General features: G+C 58.3%; 1 protein-coding gene across 8 annotated transcripts; it reads left to right on the top strand.

The window, feature by feature from the left end:
• Positions 1–4,607: 4,607 nt before the first annotated feature.
• On the top strand, positions 4,608–26,438 carry AHNAK (AHNAK nucleoprotein). 8 transcript variants are annotated; one of them, XM_030475444.1, is made up of 11 exons: positions 4,608–4,737; positions 8,961–9,054; positions 9,238–9,391; positions 9,541–9,731; positions 9,814–13,016; positions 14,229–14,290; positions 14,384–14,463; positions 15,796–15,855; positions 16,462–16,927; positions 17,372–17,776; positions 17,999–26,438. In XM_030475444.1, exons 3-11 carry the CDS (start codon positions 9,238–9,240, stop codon positions 25,627–25,629), a joined length of 12,252 nt encoding a protein of 4,083 aa, XP_030331304.1. In that variant the 5' UTR covers positions 4,608–4,737; positions 8,961–9,054; the 3' UTR covers positions 25,630–26,438. The 8 variants fall into 8 exon arrangements, with proteins under 8 accessions (XP_030331304.1, XP_030331308.1, XP_030331310.1 ...); XM_030475448.1 differs by having other exon boundaries at positions 16,462–16,716; positions 17,545–17,776; XM_030475450.1 differs by lacking the exons at positions 14,229–14,290; positions 14,384–14,463 and adding exons at positions 13,219–13,441; positions 13,685–13,740; positions 14,125–14,208 and having other exon boundaries at positions 9,814–11,130; positions 15,634–15,855; positions 16,462–17,776.
• The last annotated feature ends 65 nt before the right edge of the window (positions 26,439–26,503 follow it).

Below are 26,503 nucleotides of genomic sequence, written 5' to 3' on the forward strand. Positions count from 1 at the left end.
CAGGCACCCTAAAAGAGGGACTAGGCACCCTCTGAAGTGGGGTCAGGCACCCTAAAAGAGGGACTAAACAACCCCTGAAGTGGGGTCAGGTACCCTAAAAGGTCAGGCACCCCAAAAGTGGGGTCAAGCACCGCAAAAAGGGGGTCAGGCACCCCAAAAGTGAGGCCAAGCACCCCAGGAGTGGGGTCAGGTACCCTAAAAGTGGGACTAAGCACCCCCTGAAGTGGGGTCAGGCACCCTGGAAGTGAGGTCAAGCACCCCAAAAGTGGGGTCAAGCACCACAAAAGGGGGATCATATGGCCAAAAAGGGGGAGAACACAGAGGAGGGGGGTTCCCCCCACCCTTGGCACAGGCTCAGCCACGATGAGCCGCAGGCCTGAGCCTGCCGTGGGGCTGGGCGTGCCACGGGGCTGCGCTGTGGTTGTGGGGCTGGGCCTGCCATGGGGCAGGGCCATGGGGCTGAGCTATTGGCTGTGGGGCTGGGCCATGGTTATGGGGCTGGGCTACGGGGCAGAGCCTGCCGCGGGGCTGCACTGTGGTTGTGGGGCTGGGCCTGCCAGGGGGCTGGGCCATGGGGCTGAGCAATGGCTGTGGGGCTGGGCCGTGGTTATGGGGCTGGGCCATGGGGCTGTACTATGGTTGTGGGGCTGGGCTGCGGCTGGGGGGGGGCAGAACCCCCTGTTCCGCGCTGTGACTAATGCCAGCGCTGGTGACTCACCCTACAACCGCTCCCCCATCCCCGCGCTCTGCCCCACAGCACTTGGGGGGCTCAGCCCCACATCTCCCCCTTGGGCTGGTGGGGGGGGGAGGCTGTTCTTCCCTTCCATTAGGGGGCACACACACGGGGGGGGGGGGGGGCGCACCTACTGGGAGGGGGGTGTGAATCCCAGTTTAAACCAGCAGCTCCCCGCCTCCCCCCCCCCCCCGGTTCCTTCCTGGTGCGGGCGGGGCCGCGTGACTGGTGCCAGATCCAGATGTGGCCGGACCCACGCGCTCGAGGGCGGGACCGCCCCCCCGCCACCCCCCCGGCCACATCTGGATCCAGTTTGGCTCTTGCTCAACGCGGCCGCGCCCGCCTGAGTCACCGGCCCCGGCCCCGGGCAGCGACTGAGCCGGGCAGGGAGCACCGGGGCCGGGTAAGCAGCGACCAGGGGTGGGCAGCACCCAGCTCACTGCAGGCAGTTCCTGGTCCCATGTAGGGAGCACCCAGCCTGCTGCAGGCAGCTCCCGGTCCTATACAGGCAGCACCCAGCCTGCTGCAGGCAGCTCCCGGTCCTATACAGGCAGCACCCAGCCTGCTGCAGGCAGCTCCCGGTCCTATACAGGCAGCACCCAGCCTGCTGCAGGCAGCTCCCGGTCCTATACAGGCAGCACCCAGCCTGCTGCAGGCAGCTCCCGGTCCTATACAGGCAGCACCCAGCCTGCTGCAGGCAGCTCCTGGTCCTATACAGGCAGCTCCCGGTCCTATACAGGCAGCACCCAGCCTGCTGCAGGCAGCTCCCGGTCCTATACAGGCAGCACCCAGCCTGCTGCAGGCAGCTCCCGGTCCTATACAGGCAGCACCCAGCCTGCTGCAGGCAGCTCCCGGTCCTATACAGGCAGCACCCAGCCTGCTGCAGGCAGCTCCCGGTCCTATACAGGCAGCACCCAGCCTGCTGCAGGCAGCTCCCGGTCCTATACAGGCAGCTCAGTGCAGGCAGCAACCAGCCCTGCTGCCTGCAAGGGCCCAGCTCTGCCTGTGCAGGCAGCACCCAGGGGTGGGCAGGGAGCACCCAGGCTGGTACAGGCAGCGTCTCCTCTATGCAGGCAGCACCCAGCTCGGTACAAGCAGCTTCTGGTCTCATGCAGGCAGCACCCAGGCCTGTGCAGGCAGCTTCGGGTGCCATACGGGCAGCACCCATCTTGGTGCATGGAGCACCCAGGGGTGAGCAGGAAACACCCAGCTCGGTACAAGCAGCTTCTGGTCCCATGCAGGCGGCTCTGTGCAGGCAGCACCCAAGGGTGTGCCCAGGGCCATGCAGGCAGCACCCAGCCTTGTGCGGGCAGTTCCTGGTTCCATGCAGGCAGCACCAGCTCAGTGCAGCAGCTCCTGGTCCCATACAGGCAGCTCAGCATGGGCAGCACCCAGGGGTGGGCGGCACCCAGCTCAGCGCAGGGAGCACCCAGGGCCTTGCAGGCAGGTTCTGGTCCCTTGCAGGCAGCACCCAGCCCAGTACAGGCAGTGCCCGGGGCCATACAGGCAGCACCCAAGGGTGGGCAGCACCGAGCTCAGTGCGGGCAACGCCTGGCCTCATGCAGGCAGCACCCAGGGGTGCACAGGCGGGTCCCGGCCCCGTGCAGGCAGCACCCAGGGGTGCACAGGTGGGTCCCGGCCCGGTGCAGGCAGCACCCAGGGGTGCACAGGCGGGTCCCGGCCCCGTGCAGGCAGCACCCAGGGGTGCACAGGCGGGTCCCGGCCCCGTGCAGGCAGCACCCAGGGGTGCACAGGCGGGTCCCGGCCCCGTGCAGGCAGCACCCAGGGGTGCACAGGCGGGTCCCGGCCCGGTGCAGGCAGCACCCAGGGGTGCACAGGTGGGTCCCGGCCCCGTGCAGGCAGCACCCAGGGGTGCACAGGCGGGTCCCGGCCCCGTGCAGGCAGCACCCAGGGGTGCACAGGTGGGTCCCGGCCCCGTGCAGGCAGCACCCAGGGGTGCACAGGCGGGTCCCGGCCCGGTGCAGGCAGCACCCAGGCGTGCACAGGCGGGTCCTGGCCTGGTGCACGCAGCTCGGTGCAGACAGCCCCGGCCCGGCCTCTGTCCGTGCCCCCCCGCACCCCCCCCCCCAGCCCCACTTGTGGGTCAGAGCCCCCGTTGCTCGGGGCCGGTGCCGCCGCTCCCCGCCCGCTCCCCCCCTGCCCCGGCCCCTTCGGCCGCCCGTGACCCCGCTGCCAAATTCCTGCCTGTTTACTGGCAGCGGGAGCGGCGGCGCGGCCAGAGCGGGGGAGGCGGGAACGGCAACGGGAATGGGAACGGGAATGGGGACGGGGATAGGAATAGGAACGGGAATGGGAACAGGAACAGCAACGGGAATGGGGACAGAAATAGGAATGGGAATGGGGACAGCAACGGGAACAGCAATTGGAATGGGAATGGGGACAGGAGTGGGAATGGCATCGGGAATAGGAATGGAAACTACAACGAGAAGGGGAACAGCAATGGCAACAACGACAGGAATGGGAATAGGAACAGCAACGGGAATGGGAACAGCAACAGGAACAGGAATGGGAATAGGAACAGCGATGGGAAGAGCAACAAGAATGGGAAGAGCAACAAGAACAGCGATGGGAACAGGAATGGGAATGGCAACAACCGGGTGCAGGCAGGGAATGCCGGGTGCAGGCAGGGCCGTGGTGATGATTCCCAAGGCACAGGCAGGGCCATGGCAATTCCCAAGCACAGGCAAGGCCATGGCGATTCCCAAGGGATAGGCAGGGATCCTCTGGGATCCGGGATGACGGTGGTGGCACCGGGGGGGTTCCGGGGCTGCACCGACACCCCCTAATCCCGCCCTTCCCGGCTCCGGGCCTGGCGCACCGGGAAGCGCCGCCGTCCCCATCCCAATCCCGTCTCTTGGCTCTCGGCGCTGCGGCAGCTCCAGCCGGAATCCCAAACATCCCCCCGCGCGGCGCGGGGGGGCCCGGCCCATCCCCCTCCCCCCCATTCCCGGGATCGGGGGGCTCCGGGGGGGGAACACGCGGATGTTCCAGTTGGAACAACGTCCAGAGGGAATGTGGGAGCTGGAATTGGGGGGCGCACCCCCAGAAAGGGGGGGGGGGATCCAGGCGGATCTGGGGGGGGGGGTGTGGATGAGGAAGGTGCTGAAGTGAGGAGGAAGAACCGCACGGACCAGTATAAACTGGGATCAAACTGGGAATGGCTCCATGGAGGGGATGGGGGGGTGAGGAACACCAAGGAATGAAATAACGATCCAGGAGGATCCCGGGGGGGGGGTGTGTCAGGGAATGGGGAGGGAGACTGGGAGGGACTGGGACATACTGGGATATACTGGGACATACTGGGAACAGCCCAGGAGAAGCCACCAAGGGAAAGGGGGACACACACACTGGGGGGGCCCTGTCCCACCTCGCTGATGTTGGGCGGTCCGGGGGGTGGGGGTGTGAGGGTTTGGGGTTCACCTTGGGGGGGGGGGTCTGGGGGTGACGTCATTGGGGGTCCTGGGGTTACCCTCCAGGGGAGGGTCTTGGGGTTTATCTCGGGGGGGTGGTTTGGGGGTGACCTGGGGGGGATGATTTGGGGGATCCCTTCGGGGGGGCACCTCGGGCATTCCCCAAAGCCCCTGGTCGGGGGGGGCTGTTTAGGGGGGGAGTCGGGGGGGGGGGTCCCGTCGGGGGGGGGCAGTGTCCCGTTCCCAACCTGGCGGCGCTTTGGGGGGGGGTATCCCGCTTCCCGTCCCATCGCGGGTCCCCCCGTTGCGGCACCGCGGCCGGGCCCGTCCCGGGGCGGCGGCGCGGGGCTGGTCCCTCCCCGGGGGGGGCGGGGGAGGCTCCGCCGCTCCCGTTACAAGAGCCCGGCCCCGCTCCGGGCGCGGCCACTCGCCGCGATCCCGCCGCCCCGCTCGGATCGGCCGGGACCGGGACCGGGACAAACACCGGGACCCGCCGCCAGGAATCCGGGAGCGGGAGGGGCCGGCACCGGGCACCGGGCATCGGGCATGGCCCTGCCGGGGAGCTGAGCGCAGGTACCGATCGGCACCGGGGGGGGTCCGTACCGGGGGGGGGGTGTCCGGAGGCGCCCCTGGGGGCTGCGGGAGTTAAAGGGGGTTTGTCCCGGGGGATCTCCGGTTGTGCCGGGACTATCCCGGGGGTGCGGGGGGATGTCCCGGGGGGGCTCCGGTAGCTCCGGGTGTCCCGGAGGGTCCCGGTATTTCCGGGACTGTCCCGAGTGTGTCCCGGGGGGCTCCAGGAGTTAAAGGGGGGGGGTTCCGGGGGTGCAGAGGGGGTGTCCCGAAGCCGTTCCGAGGGGCTCCGATAGTTCCGGGTGTCCCGGGGGGGGTCCCGATAGTCCCGGGACTGTCCTGGGTGTGTCCGGTGATTAACAGGGGGGGCACCAGGACTGTCCTGGATGGGGGGGGTGTCCGGGACTGCCCCATGAGTGTCCCGGGGCGGGTTCGGGGGGGTCCGGCCGCGCCCCGAGGCCCTGGTGTCGGGCGCCCTCAGGGCGTGGCCCCCCCTTTACCCCCCCCCGCCTTGGTCCGTCCGCCGCGCCCGGGGAGTCCCCGCTCGGGGCGGGGCAGCGGAGATTCCCCCCCCCCCCCCCGCGCCTCCGGCCCCGCCCGGGCTCGGGGGGGACCCCCCGGGGGGATCCCGGTACCGGATCGGGGGAGGGTCCGGGGGGGGTTAAATCAGTTTTGGGGTGAACTTGACACTCCCCCCCCCCCTTGCACCCAATGGGGTTTGGGGTGCGGCCGGTGCCTGCGCGCCATTTTGGACCCCCCCACACCCATTGGGAACCCCTAACACATAGGGACACCCCCATCGCCGTGGGGACCCCCCAATCCATGGGGTAACCCCTTCCAACCCCTAAGGACCCCCCCAACCCATGGGGACCTCCCTAACCCATAGGAACTCCCCCTTCTCCATGGGCCCCCGCGTCACCCATAGGGACTCCCCCAGCTCCATGAGGACCCCTTAGCCCATAAAGACCCCTCTACCTCTATGGGGATCCCCTCAACCCATAGGGACACCCTGAACCCATAGGCACCCCCCCATCTCCATGAGGATCCCCCTCACCTACAGGGTACTCCACCTCCATGCCCCCCTCCCTCTCCATGGGGATCCCTCCATCCCAGCAAACCCCCGGGGTCCCCGCGCAGGTCCCGCTGCAGCGGGTGCCCCCTCAAAGGTGCTGCAGCCCCATTAACCCCAAAATCAACCCCTACAGAGGGGGGTGACGGGCTCCAAGCACCCCCAAACCGCCTCCCCCCCCCCCCCCGAAAACCAGCTTTTTGAGGTGCACGTGGTGCGCTGGGGACGGATTCGGGGTTGGGAAGAGGCGCCCGACACCCCAACGGGCACCCCAGTGGACACCCCAAAGAACACCCCAACGAGCGCCCAACGCCCGACGCCGTCCCTGGCCGCCGGCAGCGTTCCCGGCGGAGGCCCCGGCAGCCGGTGGAACCGGTCCGGGAGCAGCCGCGGTGGCGGGATCGGGATCGTTCCCGTCCTCCTCCCGCCCGCGGGACTCTCGCTCCGGAGCCGGTTGGACCGGTACGAGGCCGCGGGGGCCGTCGAGGCCGCTCCTCAATGCCCGGATCCCAGTTCTGAGCCCATTTTCCACCCATTTTCCCGGTGTTTTTCGAGACTTCGCAGCGGGTTTTCCTCCTTTTCCGTGCTCCGGCCGCTCGGTTTTCCTGGGAGGATCCTGCTCCCGCGTCACCGGCCCCGCGCGTTCCTGCCCTGCCCGCACCCGGCACCCGAGGGTGCCCCGACCCCTCTTTAGCACCCCATAGACAACACTTCGGGGGTGACCAACCCCCGTCCGGGCGCCCCCGAGTGTCCGTGTCCCCCCCAGCGCCCCCCCCCTCGTTAATCCCACTCAGTAATTAGCGCCGCGGCGCCTCCCCACGAGCAACGCCCTTGGCCGGGCCCCAACGGGGGGTTTCGGGGTGCTGGGGGGAAAAACGCGTGTGTCCCCCCCCCGGGGTTGGGGCTTTGTGGCCGTTTTGGGGCTTGGTGCTTCGCTGTGGGGCTGGTGCCAGGGTTTGGGGACCCCCCAGCTTGGTTTGGGGGGGTCCGGCCCTGTCTTGGGGGACGTTGGTGGGTCTCAGTGTGGGTCTATGCTGGTGACGCCGTTTGGGGGGAGGGGTGTTGATACAGTTTGAGGGGGTTTGGTGCCATTTGGGGGGGTGACACCGTTGTTGGGTGACACCGTTTCGGGGGGGGGGGTGTTTGATGCCTTTTGGGGGGGCTCGGTGCTGTTTGGGGGTGACATCGTTTGGGGGGGTGACACCATTTGGGGGGCAGTTTGATGCTGTTTGGGGGGTGACACCGTTTGGGGGGGGTGTTTGATGCCGTTTGGGAGGGTTCGATGCTATTTGGGGGGTGACACCGTTTTGGGGGGCTGACACCGTTTGGCGGGGTTGATGCCGTTTGGGGGGTGACACCGTTGCTGGGTGACACCATGGGGGTCCCCACTGACAGGAGCGAAGCAGGACGAGACCAATGGGGGTCCCGGGGGTGGGGTTTGTTCTCCCCGATGCCCTTTTTGGCTGCTCCAAGAGCTTCGCCCTCAGCGAATCGTCCCTTTTGTGGCCCCAGCACAAACACCCGGCGCCGGCGGCACCGATGGGGGGGTCCCGGGGGGGGCTCCAGCACCGGCCTCATCCCCCGGTGGACACAACCCCCCGGGTCCGGGTGTCCGGTGGGATTGGGAGGGGGGGTCCTTGGGGGTGTCATTGGGCTGTCGGGTGTCACCGGCCGTTTGGTGTCATCTCATCTCGTTGTGGCTTCGAGGGGGGGTTAAAGGAGGGGGGGGAAGGACTAAAAATAGGGGGGGCAGCACGTGGCTCCCCCCAAAATAGCGCCGGGACCGCGGCGAAGGTGAACCCTGCGCCTTGGGTTGGGGGTGTTGGGGGGGGGGGCGGACACAGGACGTTCCCCACGTCCTGGGGGGGGGTGTTTGTGGTTGTGGGGGGGGGGAAGCCCCGGGGCCGGGTGGGGAGCTCTGAGTCACCCCCCCCCCGCCCAGCTCCTGACTCACAAACCAGTTTGTCCTCCCGGTGCCGCCGCTACGAAGCGTTCCCAGACGGAGCCGTGGCCGCGGCGAGGGGCTGCCCGCGGGGTTGTGGGCACACGGGGGGGACAACGTGGGGCGGGCCCCCCCACCAAGGTCACCTCGTCCAGCCCCCGGCTCCCGACCCCCCCCTCCTCGGGACCACGTCTCCAAGATGGAGATGACACCACCACCGGGTGCTTGGGGGCCGTCATGGGGACAAGGTGCTTCCTGATGGGACCCTCCAGCCCCTGATCTGCACCCACCAGCACATGCTGGTGCCTGCGGTGGTTCCTCCTCACGGGCAGGGCTTTGCCCGGCCTCACGTTGAGCAGATCCAGCCCAGGACACCCTTCGCCTCCTCTGCAGCAAGGGCACGTTGGTGGCTCAATTCGGTGGCCACCGGGACCCCCAAGGCCTTTGCTCCAGCTCTTGGTGCACGGGGTTGGGTGGAACATCCAGGTTCTCCTTGTTGGCCACCATGAGGTTCCTCTCAGCCCCCTCCAGCATTACCTGATGCTCCCAGTTTGGTGTCATCTGCAAACCAGTGGCCCATCATCCAGGTGATTAAAACCCCCCAAGTCCCACCGGTGCCCTCAGGCTGCTCCGAGAGGTGGTGAAGTCTCCATCCTTGGAGGTACCCACAAGCCGTCCCCCATGGTCCTCCATGGACTGGATGGTCCTGTCCCACCTGAACCAGCCCCTGGGCCCCTGACCCACTTGCTGTGGGGTTTCTCTGGGGCTCCACAAGGAGCCGATGGTTGGACATGGTGCTGAAGGGCAATGCTTCCATTGACCTCTCCATGCTGAGGAACCTGGTGTCCTTGCTGGGTTTGGTCCTGCTGAACCTTCCAGAATATCCATGTGTGGATGGGCTCCATCGAGTTGCACCACTTCCATGCTTGACCCATGTCTTGATGCGGAACAAGCTGCTCCAAGGTTTAGATCTGTGGCTGGTACCTGTAGAAAAGGTGTCTCCAGTGGCCTTTGGTTGGGTCAACATGGTCAACTCTTGGCCATGGTGACTCTTCTGCATCTTCTTGCTGCTTGTCCCGTTGACCAACATCACCCATCATGGTGGCTGGGCCGTGCTTGGGCTCCCATCTGGGTGTTGAAGGTGGAAGGAAGGAAGGAAGAGGCAGTGGGAGCAAGGCTGGAGCTTCATGGGGACCTCTCCAATGTCTCCTCCAGGCCAGGAAGGTGACACAGGAGCTGCCACAAGGTTCACAAGCAAAGGCCGAGGGATTCCTGGGGCAGATCCAGCCAGGAGCAGTGTCCCAGCAAGGTCAGTGGGATGGAGCTTCAACCCCCACGTCCATCTCCTCCCTCACTCCAGGCCAGGCTGTATGTGGGTCTGGGCGCCCTGGTCTAATTGAAGCTGCTCATTGCAGCGTGGCTGGACTGGAGCCTTCGAAAGGTCCCTTCCAACACCGACTATTCCCTGACTCTTTCCTTCTCCTGTCGCCAGATGGAGAAGGAGGAGGAGACACGGGAGATCCTGCTCCCCAACTGGCAGGGCAGTGGCTCCCACGGCATCACGATCGACCAGACCGATGACGGGGTCTTCGTCAAGCGCGTGCAGCAGAACTCGCCGGCCGCCAGGATGGGCGTCGTGAGGGAAGGTGGGACCTGGGGTGGTGGTTCCTTTGGGTGGGGGAGAACGTGTCCTTTGTGCTTTGTTTCCACCTTCTCCTTGGTCCATAACCCCATTTGCTCACGCGTGGTCGCTCCCCACCTCTCTGACCCCTCACCCTCCGCTCACCCCACGCAGGGGACCAGATCGTGAGCGCCACGGTCTACTTTGACAACCTGCAGTCCGGGGAGGTGGCGCAGCTCCTCAACACCATGGGCCACCACACGGTGGGGTTGCGCCTGCAGCGGAGAGGGGACAAGTCCCCGGTGCCGGGACAGAGTTGGCCGCATGACGTGTTTGCAGGCAGCAGCAGCCCAGAAGTTGTTCTGGTGAGTGATGGGGGAAGAAGGGAGATGGGGACAGGAGGAGGAGGAGGTACTGTGGTGCTGATGAAGGTCTCTCGGCTTCCAGAGTGGAGATGACGAGGAGTACAGGAGGATCTACACCACAAAGATCAAGCCACGGCTCAAGTCGGAGGAGGTGCTGGAGGTGGAAGGTGGTGGGATGCAGAGCAGCACCATCACGGTCACCAAGAGGATGACAGCCTACACCGTCGATGTCACCCGCCACGATGGGGCCAAAGGCGTCGACGTCGTTGGACCAGACTTTAAGGTCCAGATCCCAGCCCAGGAGCTCACCCACGGGATGGAAACCAACGTTAATGCAGGGAAAACCATCATCCAAGAGGCACCGGCGGCCGGACCTTGTGCCCCAAATCTAGGAAAACCCGGGATAACCATATCGGGAGCGATGGACATTCCTGGCGGGGAAACTGGAAGCCCTGTTGTGGTGGAGGTGCCGGCACACGGCGTCTCCGGCTCGCTGCCAGGCGGCTCCATCCTCATTGGACAAACGGGATCCATGGATGCAGGTTTCCACATCAAGGGGCCCCGGTTGGATGGGAAAGGCCCCAGTTCCAGCGTGGATGCCCAAGGGGAGCTGCCGGGGGGGACGTTCTCGCATGCTGCTGCTGCCCCTTGTCTTCAAGGAGGGATCCAAGCTCCTGGTGTGGCTGTTTCCTCACCAGCAATGGAAAGCCCAGCGCTGGATGTGGGAAAAATCCAGATTCCTGTGTTGAAAATACCCAAATTCGGGTTCTCGGCTGCGGGCTCCGACGCTCCGGTGCCACCGGCTCCGTGCATGGACGTCCCCTCCTCATCCATCCAAGTCACAGGACCTGAAATTCCAGCTCTTTCCATTGGAATCCCATCACCGCGGGTGGACGTGGGGCTGAAGGGAGCAGTGAAGGGCCCCGGTGTGGAGCTCCCGGCATCCAATGTGGACATTCCCAGTGGCAAAGGGAAGCTCCAGATGCCAAACGTGCCCCTTCCAAGAGCGCCGGAAGGTCCTGCTGGGGAAGTGGCGCTCCCGAAGGTGGGACCAGCAGGGCCCGAGGTGGATGTTGGCATTCCCGACGTGACCATCAAAGGGGAATGGAAAGGCCCCAAGTTCAAGAAGGTTGAAACACCTCAAATGTCCCTGTCGGATGTGAACCTGCAGCTGAAAGGCCCCCAGGTAAAGGGGGATGTTGGTGCCACCGTGCCCAGGGTGGAAGGAGAAGCCAAAGGACTCGGCTTTAAGGGTCTCAGGATGGACGTGAAGGCTCCTGGTGTTGAGTTTGAAAGCCCAGAGGGTTTCCTGAAAGGGCCCGGTGTATCCGCACCAGACATGGACATCCGTGTGAAGGGCCCTCAGCTCAAAGGAGAAGTGGATGTTTCTGTCCCAAAGATGGGTGCTGACCTGAAGGGACCCCAGCTTGACATCAGCGGCCCCAAGCTGGGAATGGACATTCCAGATATAGATGTTAAATGCCCCAAAGGCGCAATGCCAGAGGCGCACGTGAAGACCCCCCAGATCTCCATGCCTGCCATCGACCTGAACCTGAAAGGTCCCAAAGTGAAGGGAGACCTCGATGTTTCTGCCCCCAAACTGGAAGGGGAGCTGAAAGCCCCTGGGCTCAACATCAAAGCCCCCAAAGTGGACATTGAAGCACCGGATGTGGACATTCATGGTCCTGAAGGTAAACTGAAGATGCCCAAGCTGAAAATGCCCAAGTTTGGGGTGAAAGGAGAGGTCCCCGATGTGGCCGTGACCCTTCCCAAGGGAGAGGTGGAGATCTCTGGCCCCAGGGTGGATATTGATGTGCCTAATGTGGACATCAAAGGGCCAGAAGGAAAACTGAAGGGCCCCGAGGTGAAGATGCCCGAGATGCACATCACAGCTCCAAAGGTCTCGGTGCCAGATGTTGACCTGAACCTGAAGGGCCCCAAGGTGAAGGGTGGTGTGGAGGTCTCCATCCCCACAGTAGGAGCTGATTTGAAGGGTCCAGAACTAGAGCTCAAAGGCCCCAAGGTTGACATTGAAGCGCCAGACGTGGACATTCATGGTCCTGAAGGCAAACTGAAGATGCCCAAGCTGAAAATGCCCAAGTTTGGGCTGAAGGGAGAGGTCCCCGACGTTGATGTGGTGCTCCCAAAGGGTAAAGTGGACATCTCTGGTCCTGGCGTTGACATTGATGTGCCCAGTGTGGACATCAAAGGGCCAGAAGGAAAACTGAAGGGCCCCAAGGTGAAGATGCCCGACATGAGCTTCAAGACCCCCCAGATCTCCATGCCTGACATTGACCTGAACCTGAAAGGTCCTAAAGTGAAGGGAGACCTCGATGTTTCTGCCCCCAAACTGGAAGGGGAGCTGAAAGCCCCTGGGCTCAACATCAAAGCCCCCAAAGTGGACATTGAAGCACCAGATGTGGACATTCATGGTCCTGAAGGCAAACTGAAGATGCCCAAGCTGAAGATGCCCAAGTTTGGGGTGAAAGGAGAGGTCCCTGATGTGGCTGTGACCCTTCCCAAAGGCGAGATGGACATCTCTGGCCCCAGGGTGGATATTGATGTGCCCAATGTGGACATCAAAGGGCCAGAAGGAAAAGGTCTCAAACTGAAAATGCCTGAACTGAACATCCAGACCCCCAAACTGTCCACGCCAGACGTAGATCTCAGCTTGAAGGGCCCCAAAATAGACGTGGAAGGTCCCAAAGTGGATGTTGAGATGCCCGAGATGGACTTGGAATGTCCAGAAGGGAAAATAAAAGGCCCCAAATTCAAGATGCCCAAGCTCAATATCAAGGCGCCGAAGATATCGATGCCCGATGTGGATTTGAACTTGAAGGGGCATAAAGTGAAAGGAGAGGTGGACGTTGCTCTTCCAAAGGTAGAAGGTGACTTGAAGGAACCAGGTGTTAACATCAAGGGGCCGAAAGTAGATGTGGAGGTGCCAGATGTCAACCTGGAGTGTCCAGAAGCCAAACTGAAGATGCCCAAGGTGAAACTGCCTCAATTCCATGTATCTGGTCCAAAGATTGAGGGACCCGACATGGACATCAACCTGCCAAAGGGAGAGCTGGAGGTTTCTGGGCCAGAGGTAGATATTGAAGGCCCAGAGCTGGATGTTGGAGGAGCAGAAGGTAAATGGAAAGGCCCCAAGTTCAGGATGCCGAAGCTGAATATCAAGACCCCCAAAATCTCCATGCCCGATGTAGATCTGAACTTGAAGGGACCGAAGGTGAAAGGAGAGATGGATGTTGCAGCTCCGAAGTTAGAAGGTGACTTGAAAGGCCCAGAAATAGATATTAAGGGGCCAAAACTAGACATTGAGGCACCCGACATAGATCTGGAGTGCCCTGAGGGGAAGCTGAAGGGCCCCAAGTTCAAGATGCCCGAGATGCACATCAAGGCTCCCAAGATCTCTATGCCCGACGTTGACTTCAATCTGAAGGGGCCCAGCATGAAAGGGGACGTTGAAATCTCAGCTCCCAAGCTCGAAGGTGACCTGAAGGCTCCTGAGGTTGACATCAAGGGCCCCAAAGTGGACATTGAGGCACCAGATGTGGACATTCATGGCCCAGAGGGAAAGTTCAAGATGCCCAAGTTCAAGATGCCCAAGTTTGGGATGCCGGGATTCAAAGCAGAAGGTCCAGAGGTGGATGTGAACCTGCCCACAGGAAGCCTGGATGTTTCTGCTCCAAAGGTGGACATTGAAGGTCCAGAGGTGGAGATTGAAGGTCCCGAGGGGAAGCTGAAGGGTCCCAAGTTCAAGATGCCCGAGATGCACATCAAGGCTCCCAAGATCTCCATGCCCGACATTGACTTGAACCTGAAGGGCCCCAAAGTGAAGGGAGATGTGGATGTGTCCCTTCCCAAGGTAGAGGGTGACTTGAAGGGCCCCGAAATAGACATCCAAGGTCCCAAAGTCGATGTTGACCTTCCCGATGTTGAGCTGGAAGGTCCTGAGGGGAAGCTGAAGGGCCCCAAGTTCAAGATGCCCGAGATGCACATCAAGGCTCCCAAGTTCTCCATGCCTGATGTTGACTTCAATCTGAAGGGGCCCAAAGTGAAGGGAGATGTGGATGTGTCTCTCCCCAAGGTAGAGGGTGACTTGAAGGCTCCTGATGTGGACATCAAGGGCCCCAAAGTGGACATTGAGGCACCAGACGTGGACATTCAAGGCCCAGAAGGAAAGTTCAAGATGCCCAAGTTCAAGATGCCCAAGTTCGGGATGCCGGGATTCAAAGCAGAAGGCCCAGAGGTGGACGTGAACCTGCCCACAGGAAGCCTGGATGTTTCTGCTCCAAAGGTGGGTGTTGAAGGTCCAGAGGTGGAGATTGAAGGTCCCGAGGGGAAGTTGAAGGGTCCCAAGTTCAAGATGCCCGAGATGCACATCAAGGCTCCCAAGATCTCCATGCCTGACATTGACTTGAACCTGAAGGGCCCCAAAGTGAAGGGAGATGTGGATGTGTCTCTTCCCAAAGTAGAGGGTGACTTGAAGGCTCCAGAACTGGATATCAAAGGTCCCAAAGTAGATGTTGACCTTCCCGACGTTGAGCTGGAAGGTCCTGAGGGGAAGCTGAAAGGCCCCAAGTTCAAGATGCCCGAGATGCACATCAAGGCTCCCAAGTTCTCCATGCCCGACGTTGAGCTGGAAGGTCCTGAGGGGAAGCTGAAAGGCCCCAAGTTCAAGATGCCCGAGATGCACATCAAGGCTCCCAAGATCTCCATGCCCGACATTGACCTGAACCTGAAGGGCCCGAAGGTGAAGGGTGGTGCTGATGTTTCTGTACCACAATTAGAAGGTGAATTGAAGGGACCTGATGTGAATATTAAAGGACCGAAGGTGGATGTTGATGTTCCTGATCTTGATGTTGAAGGTCCTGAAGGAAAATGGAAAGGGCCCAAGATAAAGATGCCTGAGATGCACATCAAAGCACCCAAATTTTCTATGCCTGATGTCAACCTCAACTTGAAAGGTCCCAAAGTGAAGGGAGACCTGGATGTTTCTGCTCCCAAAATTGAAGGGGACATAAAAGGGCCAGATCTGGAACTTAAAGGGCCCAAAGTGGACATAGAAGTGCCTGACCTTGACGTTGAGGGCCCAGAGGGGAAGCTGAAGGGCCCCAAGTTCAAGATGCCCGAGATGCACATCAAGGCTCCCAAGATCTCGATGCCGGACTTTGACCTGAACCTGAAAGGTCCCAAAGTGAAGGGGGATGTGGATGTGTCTGTGCCAAAGCTGGAGGGTGATTTGAAAGGCCCTGACATTGATATCAAAGGTCCTAAACTGGATGTGAATGTTCCTGACGTTGACCTCGAGTGTCCAGAAGCAAAGATTAAAGGTCCTAAGTTCAAGATGCCCGAGATGCACTTCAAGACTCCCAAAATCTCCATGCCCGACATCGACCTGAACCTCAAAGGTCCCAAGGTGAAGGGAAATGTGGATGTTTCTGCCCCCAAACTAGAGGGTGACTTGAAAGGCCCCAGTATGGATATCAAAGGACCCAAACTGGATATAGAAGCCCCTGATGTGGATATTGAGGTCCCGGAAGGGAAGTTGAAGGGTCCCAAGTTCAAGATGCCCGAGATGCATTTCAAAGCCCCCAAGATCTCGATGCCGGACTTTGACCTGAACCTGAAAGGTCCCAAAGTGAAGGGGGACGTGGACGTCTCTGTGCCAAAGCTGGAGGGTGACTTGAAAGGCCCTGACATTGATATCAAAGGCCCTAAACTGGACGTTGACCTTCCTGACGTTGAACTGGAAGGTCCTGAAGGGAAACTGAAGGGCCCCAAGTTCAAGATGCCTGAGATGCACATCAAGGCTCCCAAGATCTCCATGCCCGACATTGACTTGAACCTGAAAGGTCCCAAAGTGAAGGGAGATGTGGATGTGTCTCTTCCCAAGGTAGAGGGTGACTTGAAGGGGCCTGAAATAGACATCAAAGGTCCCAAAGTTGATGTTGACCTTCCTGATGTTGAGCTGGAAGGTCCTGAGGGGAAGCTGAAGGGCCCCAAGTTCAAGATGCCCGAGATGCACATCAAGGCTCCCAAGTTCTCCATGCCTGACATTGACTTGAACCTGAAGGGCCCCAAAGTGAAGGGAGATGTGGATGTGTCTCTCCCCAAGGTAGAGGGTGACCTGAAGGCTCCTGAGGTTGACATCAAAGGCCCCAAAGTGGACATTGAAGGTCCCGATGTCAATGTTCAAGGCCCAGAAGGAAAGTTCAAGATGCCCAAGTTCAAGATGCCCAAGTTCGGGATGCCGGGATTCAAAGCAGAAGGCCCAGAGGTGGACGTGAACCTGCCCACAGGAAGCCTGGATGTTTCTGCTCCAAAGGTGGAGATTGAAGGTCCAGAGGTGGAGATTGAAGGTCCCAAGGGGAAGTTGAAGGGTCCCAAGTTCAAGATGCCTGAGATGCACATCAAGGCTCCCAAGATCTCCATGCCCGACATTGACTTGAACCTGAAGGGCCCCAAAGTGAAGGGAGATGTGGATGTGTCTCTTCCCAAGCTGGAAGGTGACCAAAAAGGCCCCGAAATTGATATCAAAGGTCCCAAAGTTGATGTTGACCTTCCTGATGTTGAGCTGGAAGTTCCTGAGGGGAAGCTGAAGGGTCCCAAGTTCAAGATGCCAGAGATGCACATCAAGGCTCCCAAGTTCTCCATGCCTGACATTGACTTGAACCTGAAGGGGCCCAAAGTGAAGGGAGATGTGGATGTGTCTCTTCCCAAGGTAGAGGGTGACTTGAAGGCTCCAGAACTGGATATCAAAGGTCCCAAAGTTGATGTTGACCTTCCTGACGTTGAGCTGGAAGTTCCTGAGGGGAAGCTGAAAGGCCCCAAGTTCAAGATGCCCGAGATGCACATCAAGGCTCCCAAGTTCTCCATGCCCGATGTTGACTTCAATCTGAAGGGCCCCAAAGTGAAGGGAGATGTGGATGTGTCTGTCCCAAAGCTCGAAGGTGACCTGAAGGCTCCTGATGTTGACATCAAAGGTCCCAAAGTAGATATTGAGGCACCAGACGTGGACATTCAAGGCCCAGAGGGAAAGTTCAAGATGCCCAAGTTCAAGATGCCCAAGTTCGGGATGCCGGGATTCAAAGCAGAAGGTCCAGAGGTGGATGTGAACCTGCCCACAGGAAGCCTGGATGTTTCTGCTCCAAAGGTGGACATTGAAGGTCCAGAGGTGGAGATTGAAGGTCCCGAGGGGAAGCTGAAGGGCCCCAAGTTCAAGATGCCCGAGATGCACATCAAGGCTCCCAAGATCTCCATGCCTGACATTGACTTGAACCTGAAGGGCCCCAAAGTGAAGGGAGATGTGGATGTGTCTCTTCCCAAGCTGGAAGGTGACCTAAAAGGCCCCGAAATTGATATCAAAGGTCCCAAAGTTGATGTTGACCTTCCTGATGTTGAGCTGGAAGTTCCTGAGGGGAAGCTGAAAGGACCCAAGTTCAAGATGCCCGAGATGCACATCAAGGCTCCCAAGATCTCCATGCCCGACATTGACTTGAACCTGAAGGGCCCCAAAGTGAAGGGAGATGTGGATGTGTCTCTTCCCAAGGTAGAGGGTGACTTGAAGGCTCCAGAACTGGATATCAAAGGTCCCAAAGTAGATGTTGACCTTCCCGACGTTGAGCTGGAAGGTCCTGAGGGGAAGCTGAAGGGCCCCAAGTTCAAGATGCCCGAGATGCACATCAAGGCTCCCAAGTTCTCCATGCCTGATGTTGACTTCAATCTGAAGGGGCCCAAAGTGAAGGGAGATGTGGACGTGTCTCTCCCCAAGGTGGAGGCTGACCTGAAGGCTCCTGATGTTGACATCAAGGGTCCCAAAGTGGACATTGAAGGTCCCGATGTCAACATTCAAGGTCCAGAGGGAAAGTTCAAGATGCCCAAGTTCAAGATGCCCAAGTTTGGGATGCCGGGATTCAAAGCAGAAGGTCCAGAGGTGGACGTGAACCTGCCCACAGGAAGCCTGGATGTTTCTGCTCCAAAGGTGGATATTGAAGGTCCAGAGGTGGAGATTGAAGGTCCCGAGGGGAAGCTGAAGGGCCCCAAGTTCAAGATGCCCGAGATGCACATCAAGGCTCCCAAGATCTCCATGCCTGATGTTGACTTCAATCTAAAGGGCCCTAAGCTGAAGGGAGATGTGGACATGTCTCTTCCCAAAGTAGAGGGTGATCTGCAGGCCCCTGAAATTGATATCAAAGGTCCCAAAGTCGACGCTGACATTCCTGACGTTGAGCTGGAAGGTCCTGAGGGGAAGCTGAAAGGCCCCAAGTTCAAGATGCCCGAGATGCACATCAAGGCTCCCAAGTTCTCCATGCCTGATGTTGACTTCAATCTGAAGGGCCCCAAAGTGAAGGGAGATGTGGACATTTCTGTCCCCAAGCTCGAAGGTGACCTGAAAGCTCCTGATGTTGACATCAAGGGCCCCAAAGTCAACATTGAGGCACCAGATGTGGACATTCATGGCCCTGAAGGTAAAATCAAAATGCCCAAGTTCAAGATGCCCAAGTTCGGGTTGTCTGGGTTGAAAGGAGAAGGTCCTGAACTTGATGTCAACCTACCTGAGGCCAATGTTGCTATTTCGGGTCCAAAGGTTGATGTTACTGTTCCTGACCTGGACATTGAAGGACCAGAAGGAAAACTTAAGGGCCCTAAACTGAAGAAGCCTGAGATGGGTTTCAACGTTCCCAAAATCTCCATGCCCGACATTGACTTACATTTGAAAGGTCCCAAAGTGAAAGGCGACGTTGATCCTTCTCTCCCCAAAGTAGAGGCTGAGCTGAAAAGTCCCAAGCTGGACATTAAAGGGCCAGAGGTTGAGGTTGAGGGACCAAAGCTCGATCTAGAAGGAAAAGCGAAAAAATCCAGGTTTAAACTTCCCAAATTTGGCTTTTCTGGCCCCAAAGTGCAAAGCCCTGAGGTGGATCTGAAACTGAAGAAACCTGAGGTTGAGCTGTCCGGCCCCAAAGTTGATATTACTGCTCCAGACGTGGATGTTCAGGCGAAATCAAAGGGCTCCAAGTTCAAAATGCCTTTTCTGACCATTTCCTCACCCAAAGTCTCGATGCCAGATGTGGAGCTCAACCTAAAAGGGCATAAAGTGAAAGGGGACTTGGATGTTTCCAGCCCCAAGTTGGAAGGGGAACTGAAAGGTCCTGATTTGGACATCAAAGGCCCCAAAGTCAACATTGAGGTGCCCGATGTGGATGTTCATGGGCCAGAGGGAAAACTCAAGATGCCCAAGTTCAAGATGCCCAAGTTTGGTGTGTCGGGGTTTAAGGGTGAGGGGCCCGAGGTGGACCTCAGCATCCCGAAAGCAGAGCTGGATGTTTCAGGTCCCAAGCTGGATGTTCAAGGTGCTGGCTTGGAAATGGAAGGTCCAGAGGGGAAGCTGAAGGGTCCTCAGTTGAAGATGCCAGAAGTGAACATCAAAGCACCCAAGATCTCCATGCCTGACATCGACTTGAACCTGAAAGGTCCCAAAGTGAAGGGAGATGTGGACGTGTCTCTTCCCCAGGTGGATCTGGAAGGCTCAGATGTGCATGTGAAAGGACCAAAAGTGGATGTAGAGGTTCCTGACCTTGACATTGAAGGTCCCAAAGGCAAATTGAAAGGCCCCAAATTTAAAATGCCTGAAATGAACATCAAAGCTCCCCATATTCCCATGCCAGACTTGGACTTGAATTTGAAAGGTCCCAAGTTCAAAGGGGGGGTAGATATCGACCTTTCAGCACCAAAACTGGAAGGGGACTTGAGTGTGCCAGACGTTAACATCCAGGGACCAAAGGTTGACATTGAGGCTCCTGAGCTGGATGTTGAAGGAAAACTGAAAGGTCCCAAGTTCAAGATGCCTGAGATGCACTTCAAGGCTCCCAAAATCTCGATGCCAGATGCCAGCTTCAACCTGAAAGGTCCCAGCCTGAAAGGAGACATAGATGTTTCTGCTCCAAAGCTAGAAGGTGATCTAAAGGCTCCTGACATCAGTATTGGAGGCCCAAAGGTTGACATTGAGGTGCCAGATGTGGACATTCAAGGCCCAGAAGGAAAGTTCAAGATACCCAAGTTCAAGATGCCCAAGTTCGGGGTGCCGGGATTCAAAGCAGAAGGTCCAGAGGTGGACGTGAACCTGCCCACAGGAAGCCTGGATGTTTCTGCTCCAAAGGTGGACATTGAAGGTCCAGAGGTGGAGATTGAAGGTCCTGAGGGGAAGCTGAAGGGCCCCAAGTTCAAGATGCCTGAGATGCACATCAAGGCTCCCAAGATCTCCATGCCCGACATTGACTTGAACCTGAAGGGCCCCAAAGTGAAGGGAGATGTGGATGTGTCTCTTCCCAAGCTGGAAGGTGACTTGAAGGCTCCAGAACTGGATATAAAAGGACCCAAAGTGGACATAGATGTTCCTGATGTGGAGATTGAAGGACCAGAAGGAAAACTGAAAGGCCCCAAAATGAAGATGCCCGAGATGCATTTTAAGGCCCCCAAGATCTCAATGCCGGACTTTGACCTGAACCTGAAGGGCCCGAAAGTGAAGGGGGATGTGGACGTGTCTGTGCCATGTGTGGAAGGTGACCTGAAAGGCCCCAAAGTGGATGTTAAAGGTCCTGAGTTGGACATTGGTGCCCCAGATGTTCAACTCGAGGGCCCAGAAGGGAAGTTGAAGGGTCCCAAGTTCAAGATGCCCGAGATGCATTTCAAAGCCCCCAAGATCTCGATGCCGGACTTTGACCTGAACCTGAAAGGTCCCAAAGTGAAGGGGGACGTGGACGTCTCTGTGCCAAAGCTGGAGGGTGACTTGAAAGGCCCCGACATTGACATCAAAGGCCCTAAACTGGACGTTGACCTTCCTGACGTTGAACTGGAAGGTCCTGAAGGGAAACTGAAGGGCCCCAAGTTCAAGATGCCCGAGATGCACATCAAGGCTCCCAAGATCTCCATGCCCGACATCGACTTGAACCTGAAAGGCCCCAAAGTGAAGGGAGATGTGGATGTGTCTCTTCCCAAGGTAGAGGGTGACTTGAAGGCTCCAGAACTGGATATCAAAGGTCCCAAAGTAGATGTTGACCTTCCCGACGTTGAGCTGGAAGGTCCTGAGGGGAAGCTGAAGGGCCCCAAGTTCAAGATGCCCGAGATGCACATCAAGGCTCCCAAGTTCTCCATGCCTGACATTGACTTGAACCTGAAGGGGCCCAAAGTGAAGGGAGATGTGGATGTGTCTCTCCCCAAGGTGGAGGCTGACCTGAAGGCTCCTGAGGTTGACATCAAAGGCCCCAAAGTGGACATTGAAGGTCCCGATGTCAACATTCAAGGTCCAGAAGGAAAGTTCAAGATGCCCAAGTTCAAGATGCCCAAGTTTGGGATGCCGGGATTCAAAGCAGAGGGCCCAGAGGTGGACGTGAACCTGCCCACAGGAAGCCTGGATGTTTCTGCTCCGAAGGTGGACATTGAAGGTCCAGAGGTGGAGATTGAAGGTCCCGAGGGGAAGCTGAAGGGCCCCAAGTTCAAGATGCCCGAGATGCACATCAAGGCTCCCAAGATCTCCATGCCCGACATTGACTTGAACCTGAAGGGCCCCAAAGTGAAGGGAGATGTGGATGTGTCTCTTCCCAAGCTGGAAGGTGACCTAAAAGGCCCCGAAATTGATATCAAAGGTCCCAAAGTTGATGTTGACCTTCCCGACGTTGAGCTGGAAGGTCCTGAGGGAAAGCTGAAAGGCCCCAAGTTCAAGATGCCCGAGATGCACATCAAGGCTCCCAAGTTCTCCATGCCCGACGTTGACTTCAATCTGAAGGGGCCCAAAGTGAAGGGAGATGTGGATGTGTCTGTCCCAAAGCTCGAAGGTGACCTGAAGGCTCCTGAGGTTGACATCAAAGGTCCCAAAGTAGATATTGAGGCACCAGACGTGGACATTCATGGCCCAGAGGGAAAGTTCAAGATGCCCAAGTTCAAGATGCCCAAGTTTGGGATGCCAGGATTCAAAGCAGAAGGCCCAGAGGTGGACGTGAACCTGCCCACAGGAAGCCTGGATGTTTCTGCTCCAAAGGTGGACATTGAAGGTCCAGAGGTGGAGATTGAAGGTCCTGAGGGGAAGCTGAAGGGCCCCAAGTTCAAGATGCCTGAGATGCACATCAAGGCTCCCAAGATCTCCATGCCTGACATTGACTTGAACCTGAAGGGCCCCAAAGTGAAGGGAGATGTGGATGTGTCAGTGCCAGGAGTTGAGTGTGAGCTGAAGGGCCCAGAGGTCAACATTGGGGGCCCTAAAATAGATGTCGGTGCCCCCGATGTTGATGTTGAAGGCCCGGAGGGGAAGTTCAAGCTGCCTAAGTTCAAGATGCCCAAGTTCTCCATGCCGGGCTTCAAAGGGGAGGGAGTGGATGTGGATGTGAACCTCCCCAAGGGAGATCTTGACCTCTCAGGCCCCAGCTTAGATGTGGAGGCTCCTGATGTGAGTGTGGATGGAAAAGTCAAAGGTCCCAAATTTACCATGCCCGAAATGCACATTAAGGCTCCCAAGGTCTCCCTCCCTGATGTCGACTTCAACATCAAGGGGCCCCAGCTGAAGGGAGGGGTAGATGTTTCTGGCCCCAGGCTTGAAGGTGATTTGAAAGCCCCCCAGATCGATGTGAAAGCCCCCAAAATCGACGTCGAGGTTCCCGATGTGGCCATTGAAGGGCCAGAGGGGAAACTGAAAGGCCCCAAGTTCAAGATGCCCGAGATGCACATCAAGGCCCCCAAGTTCTCCATGCCCGATGTTGACTTTAATCTGAAGGGCCCCAAAGTGAAGGGAGGTGTGGATGTCTCGGCTCCAAAGCTGGAAGGGGATTTGCAGTGTCCAGACGTTGACATCAAAGGCCCCAAGTTGGACATTGAGGCACCTGATGTGAACATCGAGGGGCCAGAGGGAAAAGTGAAAGGTCCCAAGTTCAAGATGCCTGAGATGCACATCAAGAGCCCCCACATCTCCATGCCTGACATTGACTTGAACCTGAAGGGCCCAAAGCTCGAGGGAGGTCTGAAGGGTCCTGAAATCGATATCAAAGGCCCCAAAGTAGATATTGAGGGGCCGGAGATCAACGGTGATGGTCTGGAGGGCAAGGTGAAGCTGCCAAAAATGAAGCTGCCCAAGTTTGGCCTTAAAGGAGAAGGTCCTGATGTAGACGTGAACCTGCCAAAGGCAGAGGTGGATCTCTCAGGCCCCAAGGTTGATATCAGTGTCCCAGATGTGAGCATCGAGGGTCCAGAGGGCAAACTGAAAGGTCCTAAACTGAAGATGCCAGAAGTGCACATGAATGTTCCCAAGATCTCGATGCCTGAGATCGATTTGAACTTGAAAGGCCACAAGGCCAAAGGAGGCTTTGACATTTCTACCCCAAAGCTCGAAGGTAACCTGAAAGGTCCTGACATTGACATCAAAGGCCCAGAACTTGGAGTCAAAGGCCCCGAGGTTGATGTTGAATGTCCTGACCTGAGCATTGAGGGCCCAGACGCAAATGTCAAGTTCCCCAAGTTTAAGAAGTCAAAGTTTGGGTTCGGGATGAAGAGCCCAAAGGCAGAAGTCAAGGTCCCAGGGGCAGATGTGGATCTACCTGAGGCAGAGCTGAGCCTGGAGGCACCAGATGTCAACCTTGGGGGCAAGGGCAAGAAGAGCAAGTTCAAGATGCCCAAACTTTACATGAGTGGCCCTAAAATCAAAGGGAAGAAGGGCGGGTTCGATGTGAATGTGGCCGGGGGAGACCTCGACCTGGATGTGACCGCAGCAGGGCCGGACGCGGCGGTCAAAGGTGACGTTACGGTGAAGTCTCCCAAAGGGAAGAAGCCAATGTTTGGGAAAATCTCCTTCCCAGATGTTGAATTTGACCTGAAGTCGCACCGGTTCCGAGGAGACGCTTCCCTGGCAGCCCCCAAAATCGAGGGGGAGCTCAAAGCCCCGGAGCTGGATGTCACTGTGCCAGCGCTCAAGAGTGACCTGAAAGGTCCAAGTCTCAACGTGGACGTCGAAGCTCCTGACGTGAGCATGAAGAAGCCCAAGTTCAACCTTCCCAGTGCACAGGTGGGCGCAGGAGGCTTGAAAATGGAGGGTGACTTCAGAGGAGCCTCCATTGACGTTGCGGTTCCCTCGATCCCGGTGCCAGATGTCGACTTAAATGTGAAAGGACCAAAAGGCAAAGGTGAGGTCAATGTTCCTGGAGTAGAACTGGAAGGTCCCGAAGGGAAGCTGAAGTTGCCCAACGTGGGGAAAATGGGTCTCGGTCTGGAAATGCCAGATGTGAACTTGGATCTGTCTGTGCCAGCAGTGGAAGGAAGCGTGAGCCTCCCTTCGGCTGATGTCAACCTCCGAGGGGGCGATGTGAAGCTCAAAGGGCCCCAAATCTCCGGCCCTGAGTTTGATGGAAACCTGAAAGGACCAAAACTAAAGGGAGATCTGGACGTTTCGAGTTCCCTGGAAGGGCCCAAGATCAGCCTGGACGCGCCAGGAATTGACATAGGAGGGAAGTTGAAGCTGCCCAAGTTCAAGTCCCCAACGATGGAGGGACCGGACCTGAGCGTGAAGGGAGGCGGCGAGTGCTCAGTGGAGGCAAAAGCCCCGGGGGCAAGTCTCAACCTGGGCACCGCGGGCATCGATATCAGAGCACCCTCGGTGAATGTTTCTGCCCCAGATTTGGATGTAAACCTGAAAGGACCAAAGTTGGAAGGAGACTTGGATGTCAAATGCCCCAAAGCATCAGTGGATACATCTGACACTGGCTTCGAGATCCTGGGTGGCACCATCAAGCTCCCGTCCCTCAAACTCCCCCAGTTTGGGCTTTCCAGCCCTGGTGTAGATGGAGCCGATGTTGGCGTCAGTCTTGAAGGTCCCCGAGTGAAAGGTGGGCTGAAGGGCTCCAGGCCTGGCTTTGGGCTGGAGGGACCTGATGTGGAATTGAAAGGGCCTCAAGTTTCCCTGCCAGACGCTGACCTGAAGCTGAAAGGACCAAACCTGGATGTCGCCGGTGAGATCAAAGGTCCAAAAGTCAGCGTGGAAGCGCCTCGTGTGGACCTCAAGGAGCCCAGTGCTGGCGTCCACATCGATGCTCCGGCCATGGACGTGTCTGCACTGAAAGTGTCCGGGTCAGGTTTGAATGTCAACGTGAAAGGGCCGAAGCTCCACGTCGCTGGCTCAAAGGGAGGTCCTGGTGTCACCGCGGGCGCCCCAGAGCCCAGCCTGGGCAAAGTGTCCTTCCCCAAGCTGCGGATGCCCAAGTTCGTGTTTTCCGACCCCGAGGTGAAGGGCAGGGAGATAGGGGTGGATGTGGAGTTCCCCGGGGCCGATGCCCATGTCCAGGCTGGTGCCGTGGAGCTGGAGCTGGAGGACACCGATGTCAGACTGAAGAAATCCAAGATCAAGATGCCCAAGTTCAACTTCTCCAAGCAGAAAGGGAAGAGCAGCGGGGCCCTGGGCTCCCCAGAGGCGTCGGGGTCCAGAGGGGACCTGAAGAGCTCTAAGGCCAGCTTGGGCTCTGCAGAAGGGGAGCTGGATGGGGCAGAGGCACCATCGCCCAAGGGCAAGTTCTCCCTGTTCAAGACCAAGAAGACGCGGCACCGGTCGTCGTCATTCAGCGACGAGCGCTCGGCCCATTCCCCGCCATTGGGAGCGCTGGAGCTGGACGTCGGTGACAAGGGCAAACAGGGCAGGATGAAATTTGGGACGTTCGGGGGCATCGGCTCCAAAACCAAAGGCTCGTACGAGGTGACGGGCAGCGACGAGGAGCTGGCGAAGGCACCGGGTGGCGGCATCGCCAAGAAGTCGCGGTTGTCCTCGTCCTCCAGCACCGACAGTGGGACGAAGGGCGGCTTCCGCTTGCCCAGCGTGGAGCTGACGGTGGCCAAGAGGAAGGAGCAGCCGGGCTGCACGTAGGGGCCGTTGTACATAGGGAGCCCCTCATGGGTCTGTAGATACGTTTTGTAGCTCGGGCTCCCCCCGCCCCATAACCCCAACCACCCCCCCAAAAAGCCGAGCGGGAGCTTCCCCGTGCTCAGAATGTCGGCTTGTGCATGGAATGCTGAGAGCTGCAGGTTACACGCCGGCTATTTTTTGATATAACTCTTCTATTTCCCCTGTTTTACCGGATACTTTCGGTGGTTTGGGTCATGGAAATGAGGTTTTGGGGTTGTTTGGGCTTTTTCTTTTCATCGTTTCTTGGTGGGGGCTGAAACTCGGGTTGGAGAAATGGAGCTTTAAGAGAAGCCACCCTGTGCCACGCGGCTGTAACGGAGCCGCGGGGCTGATCCGCGTGATTCCCATGGTTGGGATGCACCAGGATATCGGATAACAGGGAGGGAAAAGGACGAGCCGTGACCTGGTGGTGCAGGAAAACAGCTCCAAAGGCTTCGGGTCTTCACCCCCCGCCATGCCCAAGGGCTGGTTTTAAGTTGTTTGATAAGATTTTCCTCGTCTTTCGTTGCCTTTGTTCCGTTCTTTGTACAAAAAGAGCAGAAAGAAAAAGAACCAAAACCCCCTAAATCTCGTCCCCTCGTGTCGAACGATTCTGGTTTGAGGGTCAAAAAGGAAAAATACAGCAATAAAACAAAACAAAAAAAAAAAACCCAAAAAAACCTTCAAAAAACCAAAGCAAACCCCCCTTTTTTAGCACTTTAACAGCAAAATAATCACGGATTCAGAAGAATGATCTTGTAAAATGCAAATAAAACGTTTATTAACCGGGATTTGGCCGTTGTGTTGTTTGGTTTGGGGGGGTTTAAGGGTTATTTACTATCTAATTTGGGGGGGG

The sequence above is a fragment of the Strigops habroptila genome, unplaced genomic scaffold, assembly GCF_004027225.2.
Source record: "Strigops habroptila isolate Jane unplaced genomic scaffold, bStrHab1.2.pri NW_022045636.1_ctg1, whole genome shotgun sequence".
Lineage (NCBI taxonomy): Eukaryota > Metazoa > Chordata > Aves > Psittaciformes > Psittacidae > Strigops > Strigops habroptila.